Genomic DNA, 14,288 nt, shown 5'->3' with positions numbered 1-14,288 from the left:
AGCCCCTAGGGTGGCCAGACTTAGCAAATGAAAACACAGGGTGCCTAGTTAGATTTGAAATACTCCTTTGGTATATCTGAGTGTCAGAGCATCTTCCATGTGCTGGGCCCCTGCTAGGAGTCAGCCCGGATTTGAATAATGCACTTCACAGGTGCCTTTGGAGGAACTGGTCAAAATGTGAAGGTTAGAGCCTGGTGTGGCTTGGGAGAGAGAAATGAACCGACTTCAAAAGACCACTTTGGTACCGCACTATGACCTTGAATTGGTGGTTCCTTTGGGTGTCCCTAACTCTAGTTAAATGCTCCCACTGCATTGATCAAAATGCCTTTGGGGGGGACTTCCGGGTATCAGGTGGTCACATGTCTTACATCATGGATGGGGAAGAGGCTTGATCACTGCACTGTACACCTGAAGCTGATTTTGTATAATATTGTATGTCAACTATAAGTGAATGTATATATATATATATATATATGGTCATGGGATGTGGAGTATAGTGTGGGAGTGGAGTCAAGGGATTTGTAATAGATATGTATGATATTGGGGGGAAATGGGGCGGTGGATTGGGGGAGGGGGTTGTCACTTCGAGGGGTAAAAAGTATAACTATTGCACTGTGTTGTACAGCTGAAACTAATTATAAAAAATGTGTATTTCATAATAAAAAAAAATTTTTTTAAATGCCTTTGGCATCCTCCATATCACAGACATGTGTCACGTGCAGACATGGAGACTGGCTTAGGTTTGGCCCTTTTAATGTGAGTTAAGAGAAGGGATAGGAATTTGTTCAGCACTTGCCACCCATCCTCACTAGCTGTGAGCCCCAGGTAAGGCGTGAAAAATTGGAAGATTCTGGGAAGAGATACTGTGGCCATGGGCTGCTGGTCCTGTCACGGGGGCTGAGTTGATGTGACCATGGGGTCTTTGTGCAAAGCCCACCCTGGCCCTGCACTCCACAGACAAGGCACGTGGATGGGAGTCCCCACAACCAAGCCAAACCCAAACATGGCCTGGGCCATTCAAGGACATAGCCAGGGGGGGACAAATGATCCCTGAAAAATAATCTCCTTAAGTCAAGGTTTTAGGCCTGAGGAAAACTAGATGCCCAGAGAGAAACAGATCCTGTGAACAAGGGATTTGGGTGTGGCCCAGCTGGGACTTCCCTCTGTCAGTGTCAGAAGACAGAGGAACTTTCCAGAGGCAGGAAGAACTTCCCCTAGAGATGAAGTCCCCTTTCCTGGGGAGAGGGTGGCTCAGGAAACAGCATGATGGCTGCTGGCCAGGGGTTAGGGGCACTCAGATTGGGGATCTGGCTTTGAGGCATCTACTGGGGTTGGTTCATAGTTCAGGCCAAGTTGAGCCATTGCCCTGTCCAGTGTCAGAAGTGCCCTTGCCCCCCAGGCACTGGCTGTTGGATTCCATGTTATAGGAGGAGTCAGAAACCCATCTTTGTCATTGTCACTGGCTAACTCATGCCCTTGCTGCCATTCAGCCCAGCCTACACCACCCCCACCCCCAAGTTCAGTTCTGGGATATGGACCTGAGTGTGGTGGGGGAGGAAGGATCTGAGGGGACCCAGGATTCGATCCCTCCTCTGGACTTGGGGGCTCAGCCTCTCTCCCCATCCCTTAGGGTTCTCCTGGGAATGAATTGAGATGTCAGCTGTGCTGGAGGCAGCACTCCAGGCTGCGGCACCCCCACCCTCTAGGGTGCCACAGGTAGGGCCATAGGGGCTGGCCTCTCCCCGGCACAGTGCTGGCAGCCCTAGCCCTAGATGCTTGGCCATGCAGTAGTGGACACAGCATTCCTCAGATCCCTGTTTTGGTGGCCATGTAGCAAAAGTTGGAAATGTTGTCTGGCTCTGACTGGCTTGGCTGAGGGAGGTACCCCACATGCCCTTTGGTTGTCGCTCTTACAGTGCACTGCTCCTTTCTCACATGTGGGACCATGCTCACTCCTATTTGAGATCCATTGTTGGGCTTCTGGTGGAATGTCCACTCCCTGAGGGCAGGGACATTGATGTGGTTCTTGCTGTGTCCCTAGTACCTAGTAGGTGCCAACTAAATCATCAGTAAATGAGGGAATGGTGTAGCCCTGGACACCTGGAGTACCCTGGGGACCAGCATCTCCCACCTCACATGTTACAAGAGGGGAACTGAGAGGCCCTAAGGTGCAGATCATTGCACATCCCTGCAGATGAGGACAGCCTACCTACACTGGGGTCTGGCCAAGTCCCCACCACCCTACCTAGCAGGCACACTACCGGGGCCACCTTCGCCCCCTGGTGGCAGAGCAGGGAGCAGGCCAGGCTGCTGACAGCAACTGGTGACACATGCAAAGGAAGACAGAGTGGGAGATACACTTCCGGTTCATGATGACACTTCTGAGCAGTTTGTACTTAACCCTTTAGGGAATGTCTGAGCTCAGAACTCTAGTGGCGGGACTTCCTCAGGGACACACAGACACTCACCCTGGACAGAGCATGCCTAACTGCAGATGGGGTCTGAACTCCACGTTGCAAAGACACTAAGCACATGGAACCAGGGTTAGAAATGGCACTCGGAACAAAGCAAGCACACATTGACAAAGTGGCCCATCTCCAGAGAGCTGTGTTTCAGAGAGCTTTTCAGCATATACAACAGGGGCAAACAAGTGCTGATCTGTCTCTCCCACAAACTAAGAAGGTTGTGTTTTTTTAAATGACATTTATTGTAGCAGCTGTAATGCGTCAGGAGTATCATTTTTTATAGAGTATCACTGTAATAGTCCTTTAACTATTTTCTGGCCCTTGAAAAAGCATAAAAAACATCAAAGTACTAAGGAAATCAAATTCACACAGAAATGAATCTTTTCCTTTGCTAACAAATTGCATTGTAATTTCACTATGCGAGCATGAACTTGGGGTGAAATAAACTTTTAAACTTGTCATCAGTCCTGCCCCTGACACCAGTAGCAGCCCCTCCAAGGGGGTAGGGGACAGGGGGTGAGTGGGGGTACATAATGGGGCCTCCATGGCCCTCAGGGTCCAGCTTCTTCATCCCAAGTGGGGTGGGGTCCCTACCCCCTGATCCCAGTAGCACCTCTCTTCATGTCCAGTGAGCAGCTCTGAGCTGACTGGGTTTGTTGGGAGAAGAGGATGGTGTGGTTCAAATGGAGGAAGTGATGTTGGGTGCTAGACAAACTGGGGGCAGGACTGCCTGCCTCTCCCTGAATAGCTTTCTTTGGGGGGAAATGTAAACCCAAAGTTCAACGAGGCCAAGGAATGGAGCCAATACACATCAGGGACATTTTCAATTATCAGACACATGGAGCCCATTGGCCAGGGGATGTGAGGTCCAGGCTTCCCTGCAGGATGACATGGTCCTGTTAGCATTTCTGAGGGGAACCCAGCCACAGTGACAGGGTGTGCTAATGCCTTCAGGCAGTACAAACAAGTGTTCATGTGGCATCTACTGGATCTGCCTGTAGTTGGGCCCTGTGTTCTTCCCCTGGGTTGCCCCATAGGCCCACCCACCATGTGCCAGGCCTGGGCCAGGACATTCTAGGTGATGCCAAACAGCCACAGGAAGAGTGTCTTTGGCAGGGGGACAGGTGAAAGAGAGCACAGAACATTCTGCGACCATTCAGGGAGGAGGTTAGATGACATCCAGGTGGGAGACATGACTGGGGCTTGGGGATAGGTGGCAGAGATGGCCAAGAATGGGCAGAGTGACTGGCAGATTGCTAAGGATTTGGGGGGGGGTGTCAAGTATGGCTAATGACCCCTGTCCCAGCTACCTGCTGGCCTGTAAGGCTCACTCCCGTCCTCCCCCCAGCCTTGTGGCTGCCTTCTGTTGTCCACTTCCTAAGTGTATCCTGCAGACCCCAAGGGCTTCTCCTCAGTGCCGCTTTGTGCTGACCAGTCCTGCCAGAAGGAAGCTGTTTGGTATTACCAGAGAGGTTCCCAAGACTCTGACTATGGCAGCCATTCCTTGTTCACCAACATCTTGCATTTTGTGGACTTCTCTGACAACTGCTGGTTAATTGGAAGAGGTCCCGCTTCCTCAGCCAGGCGCTCCAGGGCACTGTCCTGCAGCCCCCATTGAGCCCGACTGTTCTTCCTGCCTTGGCCACAACACGCAGGTCTCTTGGCATGTGGGCCCCTCCTGTCTGGCTCTTTCCCACTGTCCTCTTGCATCTCCTACCTCAGGACCTTCCCTAAATGTCAGCCTGGTGGCTCCTGCCTTGTCACTCATACACAACTCCTCATGTGCATCTCTTCCATGTTACAAGCAACGGGGGCCCAGACGGTCTTGGTCACACTCCTGTCAGCAGACCTGGCTGGCAACAGGCTCTGTAAAGTTGTCTGCAAGGCCTGCTTGGGGATGTGAGGTGGCCGCTGGGTTTCTACGATAACATCCCTTCAGGTGCTGGGTTCTGGAAGTTGCATGGACAACAGGAGCAAGATGGCTGTGGAGGCTGTCTGTGGGAAAAGTCACTTACTTCCATGTTAGGATGAGGTCCCAGGTCCCCAGGAGGCTGCCAGGCGCCCAGCCCCAGGTGGCCAGGGCCAAGGTGACTTATGGCGAGGGCCACTTCCATGAAACAGCGGCCATCTCAGGACCAGCCTACTGGTTCCACAGTGGGCCTGTGGCTGTGCTATGATTGAGTGAGCTCAGGACTAGCTTCTTGCACAAGGGCTGTGAGGCTTACATTGAAGGAAATGACATACAAGCCGATGACAGAGGAGCAGTCCACCCCAAGTGAAAAAACTGCCTGAGCCCAGGTTGGTGAGGTTGGGGCAGACGGAGCCAGACAGATAGTTGGGGGTGGCAGGGTCACTGTGCTGGGGGGTGAATCACCCACACATCCAGTGGCCAGCAGTTCAGCCCCAGGACCATGGCCCAAAGGAGTCCTCAGATGTGCTTCCGGGAGAGGGCAGTGGAGGACACCTGGGCATCATCTTGAGGTGCAGGGACAAGAGTGACTCAAGGGCTTTAATGCAGCACAGGCGGCAGCCCAGAACCATTGTTGCATGTTAAAACCTCAGCACAACCCAAGAGAACTGAATACACATGTTCAAACAAAAATGTGTGGGGCACATCCACAGCAGCACTGCTCACACTCACCACAAGGGGGAAGCAGACCAAATGCCCATTGCCGGATGAAAGATGAACAAAATGTGATCCATCCATGCAATGGAATATTACTCAATAATAAAAAGGAGCAAAGCACAGACACTGGCTGCAACGTGGTTGAACCTGGAAAACATACTAAGTGAGAGAAACCAGACACAAAAGGCCACATGTATGACTTCATCTATATAAAATGTCCAGAACAGGCAAATCCAAAGGGACAGAAAGCAGATCAGTGGTTGGAAGGGGGTTGGGGAGGGGAAATGGGGAGTGATGCTAATTAGGTCGGGGGTTCCTTTTGAGGTGATGGAAATATCCTGGAACTAGATAGAGGAGCTGGTTGTACATTGGCCCAGCTGGCACTTAAATACATTGTGAATGTCTTTAATGCCACTGAATTGTACACATTAAATGGTTAATTTTATGTAACTTCCACCTCAAAAAGAAAAATAAAAACCTGAAAAAAAACCCACACAGGGAATAAGACACCAGGTGTGTAAGGGTCTGTCTGTGGCGAGGGCCAGGGAGAAACAGGTAGTGCTTTTGGGTCTCTCATGTGATGTCTCAGGGGTTCCCTCTTCTCCAGGCAGGGCTGGACCAGAGGAACATCATCAACAGAAGGGAAGACTCAGGTTTCCATCAGGTCCTTCAGTCCAGGTATGGGCTCTGCATCCTCATGCCCAGTCAGTTAGCAGAAGTCCCTGCAGCCCTGTTGGCAGGGTGGGGTGGGCAAGAGCCCATCTGGGGTGGTGCAGGAGAGGGGCAGAAGGCAGGACACAGTGAGTGTTGGCTCCTGCAAGTGATTTTCCTTTGAATACAAAGGAAAAGAAATCCACAAACAAGAAGCTAAGTTCTATGGTTATGTATTTTAAACAATGTTTTGCATTTATAAATTTTTGTTTTCCTGATTAAAAGCACCAGCTGAAGTTACAGGCTGCTAAAACCATATTACAAACCTGTTAAAAGACATTATGTCAAACATACTTATTAAAAACCCTTTAACAAAAGAGACAATGCAACCAAACTTACCCACCATGCCAGGCAGTCCTTATCCTAGTTCCCTGCCTGTACTCCCAGTAAGTGGGATGGGGAGTGCTTACCCCAGAGAGATGATTCTCACCCAGCCCATGGGTGCCTGCAGGGACCTGGTAAGGGAAGGCAGCTGTGTATTTTCGAGGGAACACAGGGGCACCTCCTGGACCAGCACCCCAGACCTGCAGGCCCAGGGCCACTACTGCTGGCAGGAGGTGGGAGGAACGAGGGTCTAGCCAGCTTTCAGCAATTGACCTGCCAACAGGAACTCCTGCTACTACTGTGCACCCTGTAAGCTGAAGTTTAGAGTTTTTAATCTTTTTCTAAACACTTAGCTATATGACTCTTCTGCAATGTCTCCCTGGTAGCTTGCTTGCTTGTCTTAAATTCTTATGACTGAGAAACTGTGAAGCACCAAAGGTGGACTCACAGAAAGGTATGTATGGCAGGTTGATATAACTGAAAGATGCTGCAGTGAAGGGGAGGTTCACAACTACACAGGCGGTTTGACTTCTGTAAAGCTACAGTGGAATATTAAATATTGAGTACTGAACTTTTAACTGTAAACTTAAGAACTTTTTCTTAACCTTACACATACATAGATAACAAAGCGGTCACTAAAAGCACTTTAACATCAGAACAGATGTTAAGTTTTGAGGTTCTTATTTCAACTGCTCTACATACAAAATGCCCGAGAAGCAAAGAAAGGCTTAAATAAATACGCAGAGATGAACATGATGTGCAGTGTGAATGAACTAATGTGGGTCTGGAGAGGCTAGACAGCATGGAAACCAGGCTGGCAGGTGCAACTTATGACAAGACAGGAGCTCCACCCTTGGGTTGAGGGGAAGGTCTGGGGGACAGCCTTGAGCAGGGAGGAAGACAGAATGAGACAGCTTGTGGCCGGGCTTACACTCTCCTCTACAGGCCTCACAGGTCCAGGGGTGTCAGCCAAGGGGGCAGCCCTGGGCAGCATGAGACAGGGCCAGGCTTTTCTGGGTGAAGCAGAAATGGTAGGTCCTCTTAGGACAAGCCCCAGTCAGCCCATCTCTCTGACTGGCAGCTCACCTGTTCACCTATCACTGGTCCCCAAATGGGTAGCAGGGTGCTGCCGCCAGTCTGGTAAGGGCAGTGGCCCAGCACAGGGTGATTTGCTGACAGCCCTGCTTGTGGCTAAGGCACACCCAAGCTCAGGGCCCTAGCAGCTACCTGAGCAATCCCAGATCCCAACGTTCCTTCTGTCACAGATACTGAGACTTCGAGAAGCAGCCTTCACAGTGCAAGGGTAACAAAACTCGAACTAACAAGCCACCCTGGCCAGCAAGATCACTCACCACCCCTCAGCAGGGCGCTGCTCCCAGACACCAGAAACTGGAGGGGGTGGTTGCCTCGACTGCCCCCAATTCCACCATCACCACTGGGGCACATCCTAGACTAACCAAGAGGAGCTCAGAACCGAGCACACTGTCTGGTCCAGGCAGAACCACCTGGGGTCCAGCTCAGGAAGAGGTTTCAATGCTCTCCTGAGACCCAAGGCAAGTAGGTCTCCTCCTCTTCCTCCTTCCTGAGGGCAGGGTCAGCTGAACTTCAGGCATCTGCAAATGTCCTCTGCCGAGGAGGCCGCAGAGCTGTCCCAGCCCCTTTGTTCGGCACCCTGAGTTGGGCTGAGAAGGGTCCTCTCCCCTCTCCCATGCTTCCTACTCCACAGTATGGATGCTGACAAGGAAAGGCAGCTGGTGCAAACAGGACTCTCACTCAGCTCTGGCTCCAGCTCTGAGAATCAACACACATGCACACACACACATGCATACCCATGTCTGTAGCACAGGCACCCCCACAGCCAGTCAGTAATCCAGTCAAGGTGCATAAGTTTGGAAGGTGAGTTCCTGGGTCACCAGGGCCCCTGAACAGAGGCCCCAGCTGTCAGAAGGATGGACGCTGGAGAGAAAAGCAAGCTGGGAAAAGCATTGTAGCAGGACGTGCATTTTTGTCCCTGACATGTGCCATCACTTCCTCCTTCCGATTTTTGGCCAGAAAGCAGCGTCTTGCCTCTGGCCTCTGGAAGCTGCCGTGAGAGCAGAGGAAACACTCCAGCCTGGCACAGAAGCCCAGGCCATGGAAGTCACGTGGAGATGCCCCAGTGGTGCTGCCCACTCCAGCACTCCCTGCACAGACATGCTCCCCGCCAAAGGTGTGACTCAGATGTGTAGCAGGACTGGCAGTTCAAGTCCACTTTAAAGGATGGCTCTGGAAAGTCGGCTCCAATATCCCATCTGCGAACCTCGGCACTGGGGTCCTGGTGCACAACAGGAATGCTGGCCGGCCCTTCCTGGGAGGGTAGGAATTGGCCCAGCACAACCCCAGGGAGCTGGAAGCTCTGGAGACAGTTGGGAAAGAAGCCTGGGAGCGCCATGACAGCACGCCTCCGAGGAAAGCTCAAGTGCCATCTGGGTGGAAGTCAGGAGCACATCAGGCCCCAAGGAGGCCCCGAGAAGCTGGGCAGCGCCCTCCTGGGGGCCTCACAGGAGGCTGGCCAGGCTGGTGTTGGGTCCATTCTGAGCTTGGAACTGCACAGGAGGCGGGCCGTCTGTCCACTGCGGGAAGAGAGGACACACAGGTGAAGTCCTTCCTAGGGACAAGCAGGGTATGCCGGGCCACGTGTCTCCATCTGGAACGCTGCCCTCCTCGGGCTGGTCAGCCAGTCAGGGCCCTCTGTGCTCCACACTAGAGTCAGGTGGGCCCTGGGAAGCACCCTATATCACCCTCTTGGGTGTCTAGTGCCATTTCCCATATCCAAGGGGCACTTGAGGCCAGGCCAAGTTAGGGTTTGATGGAGAGAGGTAGGGAGATGGCAGCCAAGCGTGTACTTCCTCCTCAGGGAGTCTGCCCCACACTCTGGGGGCTGCAGGCCAGGTAAGCCAGCCCTGAGGAGCCAACAGCACCCCCCTTCTGTCTCTACCCTCCCTGTCCCCAAGCCTGTACCGTGATGAGGTTGTGCTCGGGGAGGCTGCAGGCTTCGATGTGGTCCTGGAGCAGCTGCTGCGAGAAGTTCTGGTGCATCTGGGCAGCTTCATGGGCATCCATAGCGTTCCCGCAGGCCTTGTTCAGGTCTGAAGGTGGGATGCACACAGGGTGAGCCCACCTTGCCCCACCACTGCTCCCATGCCCTCTCTCGGGTGTAAGTGGAGGGCATGGCTCAAACCCAGGCTCCATCAGTGCGTTCCTGTGCACTGGAAATGTCACCTGCCCTGAGCCCTGTCTTGGGGTCAGCCAAGCCCACCTGCCAGCAGCCCTCACCGTTTCCTCATGAGTTCCTGAGTTATGTATCCTTGGAGGTGGGTGAGCAGTGGGACACACAGGGGCATACACAAAGTCTGGTCAGGCAGTGAAGGCCTCCAGCATACAGGAGCTTGCTAGAGTAGGGCACCAAACATCCACTTCTGAGGCAGGAGGACTGAATGGGCCCACCAAGCCCAATGCAGACAGGAGCAGCCTGCCTCCTGCATCCTCCCCAGGGCCCAGGGTGAGTCTGTAAATGGGGGGGCAGCAGTAACAGTGCTGTGGCCTGCTGAGTGCCTGCCCTGCGCCCTGAGCATCCTGGCCTGGCCTGCCTGATGGGATGAGGTTGGGCGCCAGAGTTCACAGCCAGATGTTCACCCAGATGCCAAGAACCAGCCTCGTGGGTCCCAGAAAGGCCGCACCAGACCCCATGTTGAGATGACCCCATGAACGAGTCCAGTGCCCACTGCCCACTGCCCTCAAATGGCCTCCCAAGAACCTGAGAATGTCCTAGACATGGGGCTGTGACCTGTAGAGGCCGGTCTGAGCAGAGATTGAACAGAGCTTACTCAGCATCTCTGCTCTCTGGAAAGGGCCGGCTGCCACACTCACCTCTCAGCAAGGCCGACGACCACAGCTGCACCGACATGTCCGGGATCTTGCTAGCCAGCTGCATGGCGGGCACCACCATGTTGTTACTCTCCTGTCAACCAAGAGCAGCCAGGGAATGGCGGGGAAATGGGACAGGCACCAGGGACAGCCCAGGCCCCACCTGCCATACCTAGCCCAGGCTGTGCCCTCCTCCTGCTGCCTGGCAAACTCCCACTCCTCCTTCACAGTCCATCTCACATGGTCTCTATTAAGTACTCCTCAAGTACCTTGGGGAAAAATTAACTGCCTTCACCCTTTGGCTCTCTGTGTGGGGCACGGCTGTCGAGGCAACTCCACGTGCCAGAGAAGACACTGATGGCAGTCAGCTCTGAACCCAGAGCAGGAGCCGATTAGAAAGGCAGATTCCAGAGTCCCAGGCAGGGCCTGGGAAAAGGCAGCAGAGTGGACAAAGGAGGGAGGAGCCCACTCCCGTGGGAGGCGACCTCAGACACAGGGGGCTGTATGCCACCAGGACACTGTGTTAACCCTCCAACCCTGACTGCACAGTGATGCCAACCCCAATTCCCAAGATGAGCTAAGGGAGAGCCATTGGGGGCCATAAACACCCATCCCCGACCCCACGGTGACCGGCAACACTGCTCCATCCTTGCTCATGGACCACAAACCCACTGGCTGGAATTTGGGTTCAGAGTGATATTCGGGGAACTACCTACACAGCAGCCTAGGAGACACTTGGCACGTAGCTGAGCAACTTACAAATCCTCAAAACCAACTCCTGAGGCCTTGCTTCAACATAGCCATGGGTATGCGGGCACTCTTCCGTAGAGACACAGAAGCCCGGTGACTTCACACTCTCCTGACTGGCACCTCGAAGATGAGCTCCAGTGGATCTCAAAGCTTTTCAAGACTGAACCAAGACCTTCCAAGACCTCCGAATGCACAGCACAGCAGGAAAAACCACCCTCCTCCTCCTCGCCTGGGGCTGGGCCTGTCGGGAAACCACCTGAGGGAGTGTACCCTTCGGCTCTCCCAGGCAGGCTTCCCTATACCAGCTTGGGGTTGCCCCGCAGAATTTGGTTTTGAAGATGTGTACGATCCTGAGGTGTCCTGAGTGAGGCCGCCCACAAATCGCAATGCCCATGAATAGCCTAACAGGCCCAGGGCGGGGTTGGCTGTGTCTGACAGTGTCTCCTCCAGACCTAGAGTTGCTTGAGACCAATCCTGGGTCTGGGGGCTCTTGGGGGCCCATGTCACCCCAAATGGGCCCAGGCACACAAGGAGCAGTGCAAGTTCCCAAATAAGCTCTGTAAGATGCCCCGGGATAACCCCAAACATGAACCAGAGCTGTAGCTAAAGACCTGCTTTGCCCACCCTGCCCCATTCAAGGTGGCTTCTAGAGACTTCTAGATAAACAAGAGCCAGGGAGGTCTGGTTCTAAGCTTGGGTCTGTCTGTGTGCCTTTACTCTCCCCATCTGGAAATGGAATAATCATAGCCGCCACACTGAGACAGGCACGCAGCCCATATTCAGTAGGACCTTGTGCAGCCCGAGACACACACCAAGGCCACTATTCTCACTGTGCTCAGAGACTGAAGGGCAGGGTGACAAAATGTTCTAGAAGGAGCAGAGCTACCCTCAGAAGAGAGAGCCCAGAGCTCATCTTCATCCTTTGGGGGTGGTGACATCCCTAACATTCAGGCCATGGCCACCAGGACTTGAGCAGCAGGGCCTGATGGCCTTGGCAAATACTTGTCACACGGTTGTGGGGAGGGGGACCTGACAGGCTCATTAAAAATGCTCATTCTTAGGGAGCCCCGAAGTTTGATCAGATGAAACTTTACAGGCCAAGACATCTGACCAGTGTCATCTGACCAGTGAGAACAGCTCATGTGAGGTTGGCTAAACTATACAGCAGATACCGCTTCAAAATTCTCACTGCCATTCAAAGAAGCTCTGATACAGTGGTGCAGAGAAGGACAAGGTGTAAAATTATAAAATAGCCTAATAAATAAAACCTATGTGTGGGCAGAAGTGGGTGGTGAAAAGACCTGGAAGACAGAGGACTTGTATTGATTTTCAACTTTGCTTCTCAGAATTTCTACGATGAACACATCATATTTTATAAGTGGACAAATGTTTTCTTTAAAAAAATTAAAGGCCTTGTGAGGTCAATGGGTGAGAGCAGGCATCGATGCACACCCGATGGGAAGATTCGGGGTTGGCTGATCCTACCAGGACCAGCCCCAGGGTCCACTCTGGGTAAAGATGGAAATAAGGGGATACTGTGTGTACTGGGCAGAAAATGGAACCCAAGGGATTCTGACTGAGAGGATACCTGTCTGTTCCAGGTGTTAACACACAGGAAGGAGAACCTGCCTTAGCCCTGCCAGCTCCAGGCAGCCCCATGAACCCACCCTCCTGCCCCCCAGGCTGAGTAAACCAAAGCATCCCTACCCTCGCCTAGGCTCATTAAACGGTGGGGACCGGGGCGGGCCACTGAGACAAAATCATTGAGGGGAGGGCAAAGGATAAAAATCACTAATTGGTGGTAACCCGCCTCCCCAAGTACCATGATGGTCCCCTGCCCCTCAGCCCAGCCCCCGACACTCACCCTGTGGTTCCCCAACACATAGAAGATGTGGCCCAGGAGCACCAGGGAGCAGGCCGTGAGCCGGTTCAGGTCCTCCGCATTGGACATCTTCAGAGTTTCTCGCAGAAACCGCCTGCATGAGGAAAAGACTGTGGCTCCATCAGAACGCCTTTGGGAGAGGAAGAGGCAGCAACAGCCTCATGGCCCCAGGCAGAGGCCGCCTAGTTGGGGGACAGAGGGCCTGGGCACACACTGTTGGGGGAGAAAACCACCCAGATGGCCAGCCCAGGCCACCCGACCTCTCCAGCACTCACTTGGCCTCATTGTAGCGTCCCTGGAAGAAGGAGAAGAGCCCACGCACGTAGAAAGCCGCTGCTCGGAGACAGTGTGAGCTGGGGAGGAGAGTGGAGCATCATACCTTAGTGGGGTTCTTGTGAACGCAGGCTTACAAAAAGGGAGTGGACAGGGCAGGGGGGAATGATGGTGGTGGTGCGAGGTGCTGGGGTAACAGGGCAGCCAGGGTCACTGGCTTAACCCGGAGAGCAGAAAAAACATAAGGCAGCTTGGAAAGTGGGGCCTCGGCGCACAGCCACCTACCTGACAGGGAAGCTGTGGTCGGGGTTGATCCTCTCCAACAAGCTGTACAGCTGTGAAAGAAACATCAGTTGGGATCACTCTGCATTTCTAAACGTGGGAGAGTTTCGCTCCAAATATGCTACCAAATTGACTAGGGCTGCCTGAAACTTCCTGATCCAAGCTGACCGCGTCATACCCTCACCCCAAATCCCACGCCTCAGCAACCTACCAGGAGAGGGGGCCGGACCTGCGAGGACAGGTGAAGGAACTACAGGACACTGCACAGGCTGCTCACTTTCTTATATCCTCATGGGAATCATGCCTCTAGTGCAAAGGGTCTAGGGTAGGGTCCTTGCACCCAGTCTACCCTGCCCTGTGCCAGGTGAGGGGGTGAGGTCGCACGGTCAACTGTCCAGTCCCGGATTTTCTATGGTCAAAGGGGCCTGGCCTGGAGCGACAAGGTAGTAAGATGAGTCCACTTGGTCCTGGTGGGAGGGGATGGGGTTTATCTGGAGGTGCAGGGACCTGGGAGGCTCTGACAGGGAGTGCTATGACTGACGTTTTAGGTCATTTCTGGCTGCTCTGTGGAGATTGGGTTGGGGCTGAGGTGGCTCCTGGTCCCCTCACAGCCCCTCCAGGAGGTAGATTGGGAGTGGGGATGGGGATGGAGGGCAAAGACATAGGAGAGCCGAGCTCCCTCATGACCCGCCAAGTGTGACCCACAGAGCCCATGCCTGGCCCTCAGATGACTCTGCCCACTGCTTCCTGACTGCCAAGCAGCCAAGTCTGGGCTTTCTGCTCCCTGTAGTGCAAAACATCCAAACCAACCCAGAATCTGGGAAGTCAGCTAAGCTTTTTGTAGACAAGAGATGATGGTAGCCTGAACTAAATGAAGGCCGTGGGGTGGAGAGAAGTGGCTGAATCTGACACTCTGGAGGCAGGATCTCAGGGCTGAGGTGGGGGGAAGGGGGAGGAGGGTAGTGGTAGTGGTGGTGGTGGTGGTGGTGGTGGTGGTGATATGTGTGTGTGTGTGTCCCTCTCTCCTAGGGCTGAAGGGAATCCCAGGGCAGAGGAGCAGTTGCAGGGG

The 14,288-nt window shown here is 53.6% G+C and overlaps 1 protein-coding gene across 2 annotated transcripts in view; it reads right to left on the bottom strand.

Annotated features, from left to right (window-relative positions):
- Positions 1-5,959: 5,959 nt before the first annotated feature.
- MAU2 (MAU2 sister chromatid cohesion factor) overlaps positions 5,960-14,288 on the bottom strand; it is a 28,004-nt gene continuing 19,675 nt past the window's right edge. For both annotated transcript variants that reach the window (XM_019641977.1, XM_019641978.1), the window contains exons 14-19: positions 13,223-13,272; positions 12,940-13,017; positions 12,647-12,758; positions 10,036-10,126; positions 9,127-9,254; positions 5,960-8,738 (exon numbers count right to left, since the gene is read on the bottom strand). In XM_019641977.1, the coding sequence (XP_019497522.1) occupies positions 8,664-8,738; positions 9,127-9,254; positions 10,036-10,126; positions 12,647-12,758; positions 12,940-13,017; positions 13,223-13,272 (534 nt within the window). In that variant the 3' untranslated portion in view covers positions 5,960-8,663. The remainder of the gene's footprint in view (positions 8,739-9,126; positions 9,255-10,035; positions 10,127-12,646; positions 12,759-12,939; positions 13,018-13,222; positions 13,273-14,288) is intronic.

The sequence above is a fragment of the Hipposideros armiger genome, unplaced genomic scaffold (genome assembly GCF_001890085.2).
Source record: "Hipposideros armiger isolate ML-2016 unplaced genomic scaffold, ASM189008v1 scaffold_64, whole genome shotgun sequence".
NCBI classification, from domain to species: Eukaryota; Metazoa; Chordata; class Mammalia; order Chiroptera; family Hipposideridae; genus Hipposideros; species Hipposideros armiger.
Note: the sequence above shows the minus strand (reverse complement) of the source record. Positions and strands in the feature narration are given on the sequence as shown.